General features: G+C 43.6%; 1 protein-coding gene across 2 annotated transcripts; it reads right to left on the bottom strand.

Annotated features, from left to right (window-relative positions):
• Positions 1-151: 151 nt before the first annotated feature.
• On the bottom strand, positions 152-10,661 carry specc1la (sperm antigen with calponin homology and coiled-coil domains 1-like a). 2 transcript variants are annotated; one of them, XM_070833569.1, is made up of 15 exons: positions 10,539-10,661; positions 10,301-10,439; positions 8,578-10,208; positions 7,940-8,147; positions 7,140-7,213; positions 6,628-6,803; positions 6,203-6,366; positions 5,684-5,802; positions 4,875-4,965; positions 4,209-4,301; positions 3,952-4,111; positions 3,590-3,692; positions 2,241-2,357; positions 2,067-2,126; positions 152-774 (listed from the first exon to the last, which is right to left on the bottom strand). In XM_070833569.1, the coding sequence occupies exons 1-15, from the start codon at positions 10,659-10,661 to the stop codon at positions 685-687; spliced, it is 3,348 nt and encodes a 1,115-aa protein (XP_070689670.1). In that variant the 3' UTR covers positions 152-684. The 2 variants fall into 2 exon arrangements, with proteins under 2 accessions (XP_070689670.1, XP_070689671.1); XM_070833570.1 differs by having other exon boundaries at positions 4,209-4,298.
• Between the last annotated feature and the right edge of the window lie 6,357 nt (positions 10,662-17,018).

Below are 17,018 nucleotides of genomic sequence, written 5' to 3'. Positions count from 1 at the left end.
TGGAAGACTTGGTGCAAAAAGGCTGCGTCTGTCCAAATTCCTTTCAGAGGGAATTTTCAAGGTTACTGGGAAATTCCAACATTACTGGCTTTTGGTTTGCTTTTCTGTAGAAGCTGATGTTTCCCACAAAATATTCGCAACCAACAAATGAAAAAAAAACAAAAAACAGTGTGACTATATATGAAAATGACTCCTCTTGCAAAGTAGCTGAAAAGTCAGATTTGCAGGAATTCCCCCTTAACACCCTGGACACTGGGTTTACGCTGAGGGAATATTATTTGCCAGGAAAAGCCAGGTAGAAGGCACTAAGACTTGTTATTCATGCTGCTCCTTCACATGTGGACTGACAGCAAAGATGATCTACAGGATTTCATCGCTGGTCATAGCTTACTAGTGTAACAGTAGACATACGGGCAAGCCCTTAAGAGTACAACTTCACATAAAGCGCCTTCTACACTGCACTGATGGTACTGGATGGTAGTAGCTGTGTGCGTGTCCTGGTCTGCCTTTAGTGTTGCTAAATACTGAGGACCGACATGCACTGTGACTGGGCTTCGCTGTGGTGTGTGTGTGTGGGGGGGGGCAGTGAGGTATAACAGTTGACCGTGAGAGGTTGCTGAGAGCTTAGGAGGGCTTGCATGGCTCTGACTGTGTTGCAGGAGCAGGGTGGGTGAGACGGTGAAGTCAGGTCTCAAAGTACTTGTAGATGGCTGTGACATAAGTCATGACACTTTGCCAGTCCGGCCTCTCGGTGTGCACCATCTCATTTATGTCCTAGAAGAGCGAAAGAGGCAGTTAAAAGAAAGATACTGCTAAACAGGACTATTTCTCCGCTGAAAGAAGTGACTTCCTGGAGTCAAGCAGTTGCTGTTGAGTTGTGAGGCAACCAGCGGTGGCTCCAGAACATCAACACACTAGTTTTTGTTCTACTGTTGTACAGACAGTTTTTGATATCTCCATACTTTGTTTCTGGAAACAGACCTGCCTAAACTCATTAGTATTCTGGTATAGGGGGAAAAACGCTCCAGCTTGATTGGATTTCTTTAATATACAGTTGTCTTGGTTGGGGCTAAGCCCAGGATGCAGCAAGATAGTGTCGGGGGTAGAATTGTTCTTTGGAACATTTGCATGTGGGTGGCACATTAAAACAGCTAAATGCCCACAATAGAAAACACCACATAGAACAGTAAATAACGTACAGTACGTCAACTGTGTGATACAACTTTTACTGATAAAAAAAGACAAACATAACTTGGTCATCGGTGCCCTAGAGGTGGAGCCTGCCTCTACTTTAGCTCTGTCTGGAAGAGCTCACTGGACTCATGAAAACCATAGATGACCTAACAGCTGTATGTAGCTATCACAGAACAATATCACAAAAGCTTGAGTCAAATGTCACGGACAACAACAACTTGTGAACACACCCTGGAAAAGCCCAGACTCCATCTCAAAGGACTCTCATGCCTGATGTTCTGACACAGCCATCGTCAGACGGAGTTGATTTGTTGCATCTTGTAACTCCGGCAGCGGCATTGGCCGCTGACATTGACTTGTGACCAGTTTACTGATCTGTTGCAGTGGCATTACTTTATTACGTATTGTTATCACTTTAATAACATTATCAGTTATGTAAGCTACATGTTTGTCTTTTTTAATCAGAAAAAGTTGTTATTTCACAAAGCAACAGGGACAATGGTGACATGTAGATGGTGGAGGGGGAGGATCCAGGCAGGCTTGTACCCACAGTCAGATTACGTATTTAGTGTACAGCCATGAGCGATATCAGTCTTTTCATCTAATGCAATAAAGCAAATGAGTGCTTTTCTCAAACTGTCACTTAGTATCATCTATTTTCAGCTGCACCAAGTCTTATACTCTTATCTTGCCAATGTTTTGAGCATTATTTTATTTTTGGTATCTTTGAAGACTTTAGGCTCTCCACTAGAATTTAAAATAAAGTTCTGTGAGTTTTAGCAATGTCTTAAAAGCAGAACTGCAGACCACACACTGTGGCAAACCATACTAATATGGTTAATATGGTTGTTTCATATTGGTATAAAGCTTACCAAAGTGCATTTGATGCCCACACTCTCTGCAGCCTGGAAGGCTAAGGTGAAGTTTCTCCTCTAAGAAAAGAAGGGAGAGGCAAAGTCACACACAGTGGAACATTATGTCTAACAGCCGTAGTGATACAGTCATAATAGCTTTAAGGTCCAGGCTTTCGCAGGAGCTTTACTTGCCTTCTCCTGGCTGGTGAGTTCCTGGTAGGGGATGTGTGCAGGCAGGTAAGTGTGGAGCACAGCGCAGAAGGCCAGGCCATCATTCCAGCTGCTGCTGAAGTTTGTGATATCGATGTTCTGAAAAACAAAGCAATGACACATTCAAACTTTGATTTAACTGGACGGAACATTTACAGGCTGGGACAAAAATCGATGGAAAACCAATTTCTGGGCCTTATCCGGGCTGAGAGGGTATAACATCTTCTCCCAGGTCATGAATGTCACTGCCAGCCACTGTGCATTTACAGGCTTTCAACAATATTATGGTCACGATAAATTCAGTTGTCATAAAAAATGATTTAGCCACAGAGAACTGGCAGCTTGATCTAATGACTGTCCTGGGATTTTATGTGAAGTAGCAACATTACTCATCCATATCATATTTATCATCACTTCCACCATCAGCTGTCATCTGACCTTTGCAGAGGCTATAAAACCATGATTTCAAACAACCAGTGAGATTATATGTAACTAGGTGCTGAAGTCTCCTCAGTGTTACAGCTATAATCTAGATAGTACACAACGCTTGTGTTTTTCTCAGGCAGGTCACTCACAGGATGTGTTAAATGTAGCACACTTCCTGAAGAGGACTTAAGGTGCCATGGTAACCACCATCTACATCAGGTAAAAAGGATAAACATTACATCGATATGGCAAGTGACTCTTGTCACACCCGTTGATTATCATTTTAGTTCCAGTTGTTTCTGGGTCAATAATTAAGACGTCTACTGTCCCTGCACACTTTGGCCCTGCATCTAGGTCAGCAACAACATCACTGTCACACCAGACTGAAAAGCAAGATGGGAAAAGGCACGGAAAGGAGACACAGCGGCTCGAGTCAAGAGTCAAGAGTATTAGTAGTAGTAGTAGCTGGATTGCATGCTGTATCATTTCCTGTGGAGCCCTTGTGCATCGGTAGGCGATTTCATTAGTGTTTTTAATTTCATCTCACTGATCTGTTTAATGTTCACTCTGCTAACACCATTTCACAGCTGTATTAAGTTTCTGCTACATCTCACAGATTTTTTCATTTTCAGACTTTCACACATACTCAGATCCAACTAGCACCAACGCAAATGACGTCACTTGAGGTAATTCATCAGACATAACCATCTCCCTCTGGAGACACTAAAGGCTTTAAAGAAGTAGTAATACTCCCCAACATCTGTGAACAGCCTACCATATGTAAAATCAGTGGATTTCCATGTTGTTTCGTGTCCGTGTCAGCCCAAGCTATTGGAGAGCACTTAAAGACCCTGTGGATCTTGTTAGATCAGCTGGTAACATCAAGTGAAGGGACAGGAACCTACCTGATAACCCTCAGTCTTCTTCTGGCACCACTTCAGCAAGGCATTTCTCTTGGAGCCGCCATACTCTCTGGCCAGTGCTGACAGAGGGTCCTTTCTCTCTTCCCTGGAATAGACACACAGAAGAGACATGTAAGCAAACACCGTCTTAAAAGATTTACTATGTCAGTAAGGCAAACAGATTACATGGTAAGAATGTTTGATTAGGGAGCTAGGAAAGCTGTTATGGGCTGTATGTTTTCTCAGGAGACCAATCACAACTACAGTATGAAGTGATGATGTCACACAGGCAACCAACAGATCATAAAATCTCTGACAGGAGTGAAAATAGAAACACTGTCTTTAAACAGGCAGTGTGGTGGTACCTTAGGCGGCTACGTGCTGTGGGGGTGATGGAGGCAGTGGGGGAGGAGGAGGAAAGGGAGAGTGGGGAGGAGGCAGCACTCATAGCCATCAGGGAGGATGTGGAGGCCCCGTCTGGAGCTGACATGTCCCTCTTTATCTCCTCACTGCTTCGACGGGACACTGGTCAGGACAGAGAAGATGAGATTGATTTTTTAAACTTAACTAGTTTATATAGGACATGTTTTTAATAACTTTATAGAACTTAAATAGCTATCACCTGAAATTGCTTTGGTAGAGTCCATGTTGGAGACCCTCTGAAGGGCAGACTGAGGTCGGCTAGCTGAGGTTCCCCTGAGAAGGTGCTCAGCTGCTGAGACATCACAGTATTTATATCACGTACACTGTACTACGAGTGTTTCTACGAGGCACTTGTGAACCAAGATGTAGCAGGGTCAGTAAAGAGCCACATTCCAGCCCTTTTGAGTTCAGGGAATACCAACAAATGAGCCTTCCTTGCACAGCAAGACAACAATAAATCTCAGAAAAATAAATGGAACATTGGAGGCTATGGCCAAGTCTGCATGTTCACATGAAACACTTGAACTCATTTCTGGTGAGAATGAGCTAAAGACAGAAATAATGAGTCACCACATACTGTAGATCCACTCTAGTGTTTTGATTAACTAAAACATGTCAACATACAGTAAACCTACTTCTGAGGAAAAATGATCACGTTATTTCTCATGAGAAACGGGACAGTCCATTAAATCCTAACTACTGTGACAGCAGTATAGCAGAGGACAAAGGACAGTCTATGGCTAACACATATTTACCAGTACATCATTCTGCCCCTTTTCAGATTCATACTTAAATGTCTGAGAATAACTGTCAGCATTATTCAGTGTAGTGTACCAGTATGGAGTGTATTTAAATAGTGACTCACCTGGCATGGTGATGTCTGTGTAGCTGGGCCTCTTATCGCTGAGAGAGGAAAGCGGCTTGGCTGCTGACATAGACCCAGATATGGAGTGTCTCTGAAACAGCAAAAAACAGTTTTCTGCTTTACAAATCTAGTGAGTGGTAAATGCGACATTTCTTAATGGCGATAGTAAGTTGTCGCTGCTGTTGTTGTCATTTAGGAGATATATGGTTTTCACAGAACAGTAACAAACTGGAAATTATGATTTACTGTGGTTATTTCACCTACAAATTATAGTGTCTACGGTAACAGTGTTACCAGAATAAGATATTTGGACCAATTCATAAGAAGATTCGTCCTCACTGTGTTCGGTGCATCATCTTATTCCACAGCTTTGCAAACAGACACTAACTGAGATTAGTTTTATTCAACAGTTAAATTGTCATTACTGTCGTTTCTAAAAAGGTAATGCACAAATTAGAGAAACATTTCTAAAGCCTCTCACCAGTTCAACTATTCACAGTAATAACTACACAAATATTTATTCAAAATGTGTATCGTAGTGAGTGGGCTAGATGTTCATATCCAAGAGTGTCACCTGTGGCAAATCACACGTGCTGCTTAAGCAGTGGGTCATTTAACTGATATATAATTCACAAGGACACACAAGGACACCATCCATACCAGGGCAAGTGTCTAGTGAAGCCATAGACCATTTATCATATTGTGGATAACAATGTTCCTGACTATTCAGTAGAAGTGTGGAATGGTAAGATAACAGGAAAAAAGTGACATTTTAGCAACATGATGAAACAAAGCCATTCCTCTTGTACCTGTATGGGTGAAACAGCAGCTGCTGGGGGCGTCTTCATGGGACTAGGGCTGAGGGGGGTTCGCGGTAGTGGGGCAGCCGCGGCTGTTGGAGCTACTGCAGTGCCATTGGAAGGTGGACCTAATGAAAAGCAACCAACACATACAGCTCAGTTTAGACCTGCACTCCTGATGTCAGGAACCTCGTCTATAAAAAGTTCCTTCTCTGTGGACACATGCTGAGCTTAAGACCAGAGCTAAGGCGACTGGCAAAGACAAAATGACCTTACTGCAAAATAAATACACATCTGAGTACACATCTGTTTTCTCTGATGATCTGTTCTATCAATGACTAAAATAAAGCTATCGTTCCTATGATATTTTTCAAAATCAGTCTGAACTGACACAGACATGAATCAAAAAGAATAATAAAGCATTTAGAACTATTGTGTTATGTTGTGAAACAAATCAGTAATTTGGGAGTATGATATCAGAAACATATAAAAGTGAGGAACATGGAGCATTTTATGATTGAGTGGTACCTTGCGATGCGCTGTCGAAGCTCTTAATGAGTGTTTTGACGGTGGGCGAGGGCTCTGAGGAGGTGGAGGATCGCCGGCTGAGACCCATCCCTTGTCTGAGAGCAGCCAGGTCCCTTTCCACTGCGTTCATGTAGTTATAGACTCTGCCTCTCTCCTCATCTTGCCTGGGAAACATACAGTCCTCTCCTCAGTATGTATACCCTTGTTAAGTTTATACAATGTTCTAGGGACAACTCTGTTGAAATTGTAATGGAAAATTATCATTTGGTTTGTAATGACAATTTGTGAAATGGGGTGTTGTCAAAAAGAAATGAGTGCAAACCCTGCAGAGCAAGTCAAATCTTCCCTCATTTTGTTTACAGACATAAGACAGACGATGTCAATGTGACCGTTGGGGCTCTTCCAAACGTCTCTGCGGGTCTTACTTGCGGCTCTTGACCTCATCCAGCTCTTTGCTCAGCTTCTCGTTCTTCTCCTGGGCTTCCTGCAGCCGGCGCCGCAGATCGCCAATCTCTTCCTGTGCTTCAGACTTGATGTCATTAGCAATGACAACAGCTGTCTGCAGATCAGCCTGGAACTGACGCCACTCCATTGACTCCTCCTGTGCAGGCACGCACACACGTACATACACACAGTGAGGATCATTTAACCAGAAAGAATGATTTTCTTTGGCCATTTGGGCATAAAATTACAAGCTGCTATATCTGACATATCTTGTATAGTTGATGTGGTGAATGTGTTAGCAAACAAGCACTTATTTACACACGCAACAGACACAGAAAAACACATGCATTCATTTAGAGTTGTGTTCCTGGTGTATCACCCTACTTTCTTCTGGTGTACTAAAACTAAAACAAAGAATTTTATGCAAATACTTTTTGACCCCTGTCTGCTCTGGTCTTCAAGGTGCCAAGCTCCCCCCCTGCAGCACTCTTACCCTCAGTCTGCGATGAAGAATCTTAATCTCTCTCTCCATGTCGTGCTTCTGGTCCTGCAGCTTCTTCACAGAGTCTGAAATAGGAGGTAAATAATTGGTGGTGGTACTAATGCCAACAGGTCACAGAGCAGACTAACTCAGCAGCACACACATGACTACTATTAGTCCAGGACATAGGTCACTAACTGGCGGACTGCGCTCCGGGTCCGGGTTAGGGCCATCCTCTACGGACCCAGACCTATTATCAATAAATTAGAGGGGGATTTTAAATTTGACGAGACGCTTCTATTTTAACCGGCGCAGCTTTTCTAGTGTTTACGGCATTGGTTGAGCAGTTCAGGAAACGCACAGACCATTCGAGTTAAGCCATCCCATGTGACGCTACGTGGATTTGGGATTTATATATTGTAAAGTTGGTTGAGACTGTTCAGTCAAGATGTGGCTACATCAACATATGTCACACCAACTCAAGTTAGACATTATGATGTCCCAGACCTTTGCTTTAATACATTTTCTCTGACTTTTTGAATTTTAGTTGAATGACCCTGGTCTAGGATTTACAGTACAAACACAGATGGCAGAGAATCATGGTTTTTGATATATGGACCGTAATACATTGCCGACCAAACTAGTAAAGTGGTAGTAGATGTTGGTTTTGGTTTCACACAATAGTAAATATTAAATATAATAATAATAGTAAATATTTCTTGATTAAATATGAGAGTATGCGAACCTACTATCCAGTTAAAGTTTGACCATTAGAACAGGTTTACTCCGTTCTGTGTGTCCGGCCCACTTACTCTCAAGGTCTGTGATGATGAGGTTGTCGTGGAGTTTGAGGGCTCGGTGCTGCTCCACCTCATCCTCCAGCTCAAAGATGGTCTCCTTCATGTCTGCAATCTCAGTCTCCTTCTCCTGCAGGTCCACACGCCGCTTCTCCAGAGCGCGGTCCTGCTCAGCCATCTGCTGCTGCACCTGCTCCTGGAAGTCTCTGTATTCCCTATCCAGCTGCACACACAGGAAGAGGGGTATCTTTCATTTAATCAACAAGCCATGAGGTAATTAGCTGGCTAATGTGCAACAAAGCTCCAGAAGTGTCATATTGTAATTTATATAGATGTATTGTGTATAGTGTGCGTTTCAACTACACATCTGCACAGTTATCCTCTGCACTGTGATACACTGGTGAGGTACAAACAAGGAAGTGCACCCTTGCTAAAGTTCCACTTCAAAGACCTGACTGCTTAATTTGAGATGATTTCAAGATAAAAATCTGGCTCTGATCCACATTTAGTAAAAGGGGCACTGCTTTTGGTGACCCAAAAAGTCAAACACATCATCTTAGCATTTTATGGCTTCAGGAAATTGATGCCCCACAGACCATTTCTGTAGTAGCCTTCAAATTTATATCTCAGATCTCTTTCAGGTCTTCACTAACCTTACTGAAAGTCTCCTGCAGTCTGGTGAGTTCACTGTGGGCTTGCTCCAGCTCCTCCTGCAACTTCGCCGCCTTGGCCTCAGCCTCTTCTTTCCCCAGACGTACTCCTTCCAGCAGCTGGCAGATGTCATTTTTGTCCCCTGCGGTGTGAAGGGAGTACAGCTCAGCTACCTTCTGCCTCTCCTGGTCCAGCTGGGCTCTGCAGCGGTTCAGCTCTGCCTGGTCACTGCTCACTGCTGCCTTGTACTCTTCAAGTGCAGCCGACATGGCAGCTCGACCTTGTCTCTCCGACTCCATGATGCGCTCCATCTGGTGGTTCCTCTCCTTCAGTGCTCCGATCATCTCCTGGGCCTCAGCATTGTCCTGTTCAGCCATTTTCAGTGTGTTGGAAAGGTGTTGTTGAACCCCCAGCAACTGCTCTCTCTCAAAGCGGGCATTATCTGCCAGGTCTGCATAGCGCTGCTCCAGCTCCATGTAGCGGCCACTCTTAATGTCCTCCTCTAGCACATACGATATATGATGCTCATCCAACAGCGAGCGCAGGTACTCAATCTGCCGACCATACAGCTCCAGCTTGTCACTCTGCTGGCATAGGGAGTCCATGAGGATCACCTTCTCTTCGCCTAGCCGCTCGTTCTCTCCGTTTAGCTCCTGGGTGATTTGCTGCAGGTCAGCCAACTCTTGTAATGTGGCTTGGAGCTCCTCAGCAGTGCTGTGCTGGTTCTCTTCCATCTGGTGGATGCGCTCCGTCAAACAGGCCACCGACACCTCACTGGCGTTGCCACTGCTGCCCCTCCGCGAGCGCTCCCTGCTGGGTGCACACTCCGACTCCGATGATGAGGAAGCTCCCGAGGGGGCGTCCAGAGCATCATCACTGGAGGTGACGGCCTGGTAGACCTCGCTAGATTCACTGTCCAGGTTGTCTGCTGAGCCTCCATGCTGGTGTCCTGTGAGCAGATCCTCTAAAGAGCCGGGGGCAGAGCCTTCCACTGAGGAGGTCAGTGTACCTGTCCCCCCACCATCACTCTGCCCGCTGCCGGTTGCCAGGTCTGGGCTCAGGGAGGCATAGTTAAACAGCTTATCAGAGGCATCCAGCCTCTGCTCCAGAGAAAAACCAAGCGCATTGAGCCGGTCTTTGAGCATTCGGTTCTCACTCTTTAGCAGGTTGAGCTCCTCTCTGATGGCCTGGTTCTGCTCTTGTAAGAGAATCAGGGTGGACTCCACATCAGCTGCTGTGATGGCTGAAACTTGGGGCTTCTCTTCCTCCTCAGTTCCTTCATGCGACAGGGGTTCCTTCCCCCCCAAGCCAAGCTGGGCCCTCATGTCCCTCAGCTCACTGCGAAGGTGGAGAATCTCCACATCTTTGCTTTTAGCCAAACCCAGCAAGTCTTTTACTTTGGCCTCCAGAGCTACCTTATCACTGATCTGGCCGTCTGATTTAGACTTGCTCATACGGCCCTCAGACTCTGCCAGGATCTGGCTACGGGAGCGCTTCCCTGAGGCCACATCGCCCGCTACAGTCCCCGTTACCAACTGCTTCTTATTGGCTGAGGCCCGGGATGTCCGAAGGCGCTCTCGTGATGAATTTGGCTCCTTAGAAATCGAAGATGTTGTACGCTTGGATGAAGTACCTGGGACGAGAGAAAAGATAATCCTTACATTTCCGGAAAAACAACATTACAAAACATAAAATACATATCTAGGGATGGAATATACGACATACCTGATGTTGTCTTTGGCTTGCTGTCTAGGTTGCTAGCACTAGTCCCAATAGAGGCAGTCCTCTTGGTCTTGGTGACAGCATTACTTGATGCAGGATTCCCTCCGGCCATAGCTGCTAAAAGATCATCATTGCTTTTCACCTGAAAACACAAAAAATTCAACAAATTAATTTACAGACACAAAATTAAAATCAAATTCAAAGTAGCATTAAAAACTGATATTGATCGATCACAGCTTACCTTAGACAGAGGTGCGGTGGTGCTGGTCTTTCCTGCAGGCTTTCCGGTCCCGCTGGTGATCGCGGACTCTTTCCCTCGATCTCCGCTCACCTTACTCACCGCTGGCCGGACTGACTTCTTCATACTGAGCCCTCTGATGCTGATGCATTTACAGCTCAATCTGTGCACAACAGAGGGAGGAGAAAGGTAATGTATGTGAGTGAGCAGAGTGATAGCTCCAGTTTTCCATGGAAGAGGAATTCTTTCCACAGTCATTATTCCCTAAACAGTAAAAAAAAAAAACTCTGAGATCACGCTGAATAGCGGGGAACTTCTAGAAAACGTGTTTCTCTCCGTCTGTCTCGGTGATTTGAAGTGTATTCTTGACAGTTGGTGTTTGGGAGGTAGAGGATGATTTTGCTTATTTTCCTCATACCCATAATGATTAGTTCATTCATTTATCATGACACATAGTCACTTCCGTGGTACTTGCAATTTAAATCATTTGTCTTCACTGTAGTAACATTTGGTAGCTGTTCAGACAGCTGAAGGGGACCACCCCAGACACAGGAACGTAAAATAAACACTACAATATCTCCACTAGAGGGCTCTCGTGAGCTTGTGATAGTTCAGTGAGTTCAGAGTTTTATTTGCCTGTCAGCTGCAAAAACGATGCCAGTGATAAAGACTTTTACTTTAATCCGTACGGGTAGTTGCTGCTATTGGTGTATATTTATTCATGGGAAGAATGTAGTCTTACAATATTCTCTTTGGCACAGACAAAGATCTGCATGACAGGATTTGCTCTAGCACTGTGTAAAATAATCAGCAGAGCCAAAAAAGGAAAAGTAGATTCCTTCACAGATCAAAGTGAAATATTCTGTGAGGCAAAAATGTGAGTCCGTTGGTCTGTTACTCGGCAACCGGTCTAATACACTGAATTTCATTTTGCACTGCCAAGAAATCATTTAGTGCCATGTTTGTGCAAGATGTACTCACACCAGCTCACAATTACCGTTGTTCTACTGAAGCAACTTGACAACTAAGACAAGATTCCTTTTAATTGAATGGGGGCCAACTCTTAAGAAAAATTTGGTAAACTGCATTTCAAAGTGTGTATTGAAGTGACAGGTCACAGAAAAATATTCTACTTCAACTGTGTTCGTTTGGCACGGAACAAGGTGTTGAAACTGGCTGTAACCAAATAACAAAAGCTTGTATGAAACAGAAGAAGCATTATTCAGCATTGTTCACGTGTTGCGTCCAGGTCTGCAGAAAACCTGACTTGATGCCATGATAGAAAAAAAAAAAAAGTGATTCGGGACACAGCTGGAGACAAAGAGTTGGATGTCTTGGAGTTCTTTTTGCATTAAGGCTCTTAAGAGGAAAAAGTGAGCTGAAGTTATTTATTGTATGCAGGAAAGCCCGCAACAATCTATCTCTGAGTCAGTGTGCTTTTGTTTTCCTGAGCAAAAGTTTGTTGTTTGGACGTGGGGAAAAAACATAATAAGACATCAGCAGTGAATCAGACTTTAAATGGAACACTGTAAGATGCTGATTGTGTTTTAACAGGAGCACAAATGTTTAAATTGACTGACTGAAACCTTTCCTTGATTCTTCGCTAAAGAAATACACACTACAAAAATGAATCAATGTCTAACATCTGACACAGCTGGAGCGAGGGCAGATCTGTAAACAATGACTCACATACTGTTCTGATACTTCTAGAGAATCCCAAATAACCTGCTACTAAACCAAAACCACACTTTATTCAAAAACAAATACTTTTCAAATAGATTACAGCTGTGTTGCCTTTACACAGGTGTTATTTCAATTCCGTCATCCTGCACCAAATCTTCCCATCTGAGTGCACAGATCCCTCGATTCAGTTTTTTCATTTATTTGGCTTACTATTTCAGTCAGGTTAACCTTGGCCTCTAGTGACGTAAATGGTCTGTATTTGTGTAGTGCCTTTCTAGTCATTTCAACTACTCAAAGAGCTTTTTATATCACATCCTCATTCGCCCATTCACACAGGAATCTAAGTTGGAGGAGACTATTCTGTCACACACATTCACACAAGTTGGGGTTCAGTGTCTTGCCCAAGGACACTTCGACATAGGAGCCAGGGATTGAACCACAGACCTTCCGATTGAGGGACGACCCACTCTACCTCTGAGAGCCGCTCCAACAACCAAACCACAAAAAAATCACAACTCTAACCTTCAGGAAGAGTTATGAGGAGTTTGATGGGACTTAAAGATAAAGATGTGTATTTTTCCCAAGAAAAACACAGAAGTATTCATGCCACATACGATCACATCACAGATAGTTGTATGTGAGTTTACAAAAGGTGCAAGCAAACTGAAGACAAAAAATCTTCCCTGCCTCATGTGGAGGACACAGCAAAAAATAATGCATCTCAGCTGGTTAGACTCAGCAGCTCGGTGCAGATGTAGATTTTAATCACTATAACAGACTAACAGACAGTACGCTGCTAAATTCTTACCACCAAGTTACCGTTAACTTCTCCAGCGGGAGATACAGGACAATCAATAGGACCTTGTTAGCTACAGAATACATTATGGCGCATCTTTATATTATTTCCCCCACCTTATTGGTCTGCGTACTTAACTCTATACTGACTGTATGAATGTATTTATCCATAACGCACGTTCAGCAGGGCGTTTTCCCCGAGTACTGGCATGTGCACTCAACAACTAGCCAGTTCACTAAATAGCTGAATCTGTGTCAAAGCAGATGTCTGAAACAGAGAGCTGCTAGCTAGAGCACAGCTCTTTTCATTGGATGTGAATAGACATGGGACCAAAAGGCTGGGGATGAGAAGTGCAGCTAAATAGGGCAGAGGCAGCTGCCTTTTCTTTCACTCCCTCACTCAGCAAATCTACTGCAAAAAGGTTTGTGTGTGTAGCATATTAGGGACTCTTAAAACAATAATGAAATATGCACCCTAAATTCATATGACGTCACATATCTGTGACACATCATTGGGCTGACTGTTCACAATATCATCCTACTTGTTTAAATTCTTTAATGAACGACACAGAACTTAAAAGGTTTGTCTGCCAACAGCAGCAATTTCTTAAATATTTGCCAAGGTGATTGATTGCCAACTCCATAATTCTTCTGCAGAGGAAGAGACTGTTGGGCTGATATTTAAAAAATAGTAAATAAAAGCAACCAAAAGGATATGGGTGAGTAAACTGAAATCATTTGGCCCATTAAATATAAAAAGTACATCACTATCAGTAAAGCTATCCTATGAGGAGGTAGGTGGTTGTAACAGAACTATATACATGAGCAAAACACCTAAACCCATTTTGACCGTGTAGCGCTCTGTGCTGCAGAATGTAAGCTGCTCCTCACTAGGCCAGACGCCCATGATACTTGTCCTGATTCAAATTAAGCAGAGCTAGAGTATTTCATTTCAGTGTTAATGAATGCCATGGATCTGATTCAAGGCTGACCAAAAGAACAAGACTGTGTGCAGTGTTCCTTCAGAGACGGCTGGACAAAGCATGAAACTGAGACAGAGGAGGCCGGAGAAGCAGACAGTTAAGTCTGGGAAGAGAAGGAGGTGGGGGTAGCAGTTTTCTAGTAATTCATTAATATCCTTTCCCCCGCTCTCTTCCTTATTCATGCTTTAACTGCGGGGAGGCACTTCCTTCCCATAACATCAGCTTCCTGTGGTGGCGTCTCCTGTAAAAAAAAAAAAAAGTAAACCCTACAAGGGTAGCTGTGTGTACAAGGACAAACAGGCACCAGTCTTCCTAAGACAAAGTAGACAGTGTCAAACCTTGAATTTCATCTGCCAAAGTATGCCTCATAATCAGTACGCAAGCCTGGAGCGCAACTAAACAAGCCATCTTTTATGATGCAGCCTTCAATCAAATTATAATCAATTTCAGGATTTCAATGCTGCTACAATGTGCTGAAAATAGGACCAGTAACTAAAATGCCCCGACAAGCCGCATGTACTTTTTTGGCACCTTTGACCTCAACAACATCAAGCTGCCATTGTAGAAGCAGATCAAACTGAGCGTGGCTTTGGTCCTGAGCTATGAGAGTTTTATGGGAATACATTTCTTTCTCCCCCCCCTTTGTTCAATGTCACTTGGATCAAAGTTTCCAAGACAGGAGAGTTTTCCACAAAATGTTTTTTTTACTAGGAGAAGCAACGATCAGACAGAGCCAGGGTGGGGGGTTTCTCCTAAGTCACATCTCCTGCACAGTGATCTAACGAGTGGGATGTGAAATACTGATTTTTCCAAGCTGTTCCGGGAAAGTTGGGAAACATCTGTGACCACCTCTGGATAAAAATACATGTTTTAAAATGAATTGAGAAAGTCAGACAGAGGAGGATGTAGAAAGACACACACTGTTTGCTGCAACTTCAGTTCACTGTTGACTCTTCTCAGGGACATGGCAAATTTACATTGTGCTTGGCTACACCTACATTAGCAGCAGCAGCTCGGCTAACGTTAGCCCAAACGATGTGTCATTCAACTACACAAGCACATAACAGCCACACCGTTAAGTGAAGACATTAGCCCCACTCTGTGGAGCAAGTACACGTCGAAAGAATCACGTTAGAGACAAAAAGGCAACTTAAACTAAGGACATTACCCTTCTAGCTAGTTAGCCATAAGGTCAGACATGCAGGGATTTTCAGCTATTCCACTTCCGGTTTGGCCACACGCTTTCAAAACAAAGGCACAGCTCGACACGTAGGCCATGCTCCTCATCAGCTTTTACTAAAACTATTATAATTGTATCGAAACCCTGATCGTGAACAGCCGAATTTCAACCTACAGTGAAAGCAGGGCTAGGCTACAGATATAATAGATATATGGTCTGGTAGATAGATAGCAGATGTAACATGGCTTTATCCTGCAGATATCCATACCCAGATCCAGATGAGAAAGATATCTACACTTCACCTCGCAGAGTCAAAAACTCTGAAGACCTCAAGGTATCAACACTATTTTCAAATATTTGTAGTTACTCTTGTGCACTTGCCGAACTAAAAGTAGTGTTACAGTATTGTTTGAAAAGCATTGCAGAGAATAACAAAAGCCAATAGACAACAAAACATGGTGGTAGTTCAATGTAAATTAGCTTTAATTAAAAAGAAAAATATTCAATTCAGCCATAACTGTGGCAAGTGCAGGTATACTGACGCACATTAAGTAAGTGGAGGACACTGGGGCTACAATTTGACTTATTTTGAAATACACTTCGTACAGGTCCAAGTGATTTTCTCGAGCTTGACCTTTGACAAAAAATGTAGTTTGAGGGTTTAAACAATAAATATCATGCTGTTCAAAACAAACCAAACGAGCAAAGCGAGTCTGCACATTTAACGTTAGTTTACTGTAGGTTTACGTGTTTCTTTCACTTAGTTAATTAACCTCAGCTGTCAAAAAGCAATGGCAAAGCTACGGATGCTAATGCTACCGTTTGGCTAACAATGTTAGCATAGCCGGCGAAAAGGCAGCGCTCAGTCAGTAAACTGATAACAAATTCATACCTGAGGTTCTCCTAATTTTCCTGTTTGACAGGCTGACGAGTGTCCGATGAATGTTCATTTGCGGTCGCTAACAGCTCGCTAATCCACAAACTTCAGACGGGCAGGGAGCATCGGTTTCGGGTGTCAGCCCCTCTCTGTCTGCTGGCAGCAGCCGGGTGATCCTCTGCCCCCTCCTCTGGTTGCATCATCTCAGCATCACCCTCCGCACAGCAGGGACAGCTCACCGCCTCCAGGATGCTCACTACCTTTGTCTCCAAATCAGTCCTAGAGCTGGGCCAAAAGTCTGCAGAGAACCTCCCACTTCAAATACCTTTGATTACTTTGATTTTAGGATTAGATAAATCTTTCACATAATTTCTAACACACCTCACACCTTGATCATCAGACATAAGTCAATTTATATATAAATATGGATGTGAAAGACCTGAAGCCTCAAAGCCGAGGCACAGTAAATGTGTCCTAATTTACCTTCTCATGATTGGTTCGCTGCCCTACATTTGCACAACATTTCAAGCAGAATAAAGAGTTGACAAGACGGATAAAAGACAGTACAGGCGCTGCTTCCGTCAGCAGTGGGACCAGGGAGCATCACCCCCTCCTTGGACAAACTCAGCATGCTGCATGCGCTGAAAATGGGCCCTCTTAGATGCTCATATGGTGGATATAACAAGATAAAGTGGCCCCTGTGTGATTAAGTGCCCTCTAGGGTGTCCTCCAATGGAAGTACTATATAGGCTGCCCCACATGCAAGAGCAGGATTTGGAACTATTTCACCAAAAATGCATCATGACTTTATGAATCTCTTTTCAATTTTTTTCCTCCCTGCCCCTTAGACAGCCTAAGTCTGCCGATGGCACGCTGAGTACACCTGCTGTCCAGTGTTAGCTGAGCACGTATAAAATAGGACTGAAATGTTGCTGAGCTTGGACATACTTGTGTCACATCATTAC

Source organism: Pempheris klunzingeri, chromosome 7, assembly GCF_042242105.1.
Source record: "Pempheris klunzingeri isolate RE-2024b chromosome 7, fPemKlu1.hap1, whole genome shotgun sequence".
In the NCBI taxonomy this organism is placed as follows: domain Eukaryota; kingdom Metazoa; phylum Chordata; class Actinopteri; order Acropomatiformes; family Pempheridae; genus Pempheris; species Pempheris klunzingeri.
This window is presented reverse-complemented; position numbering and strand designations above follow the sequence as displayed.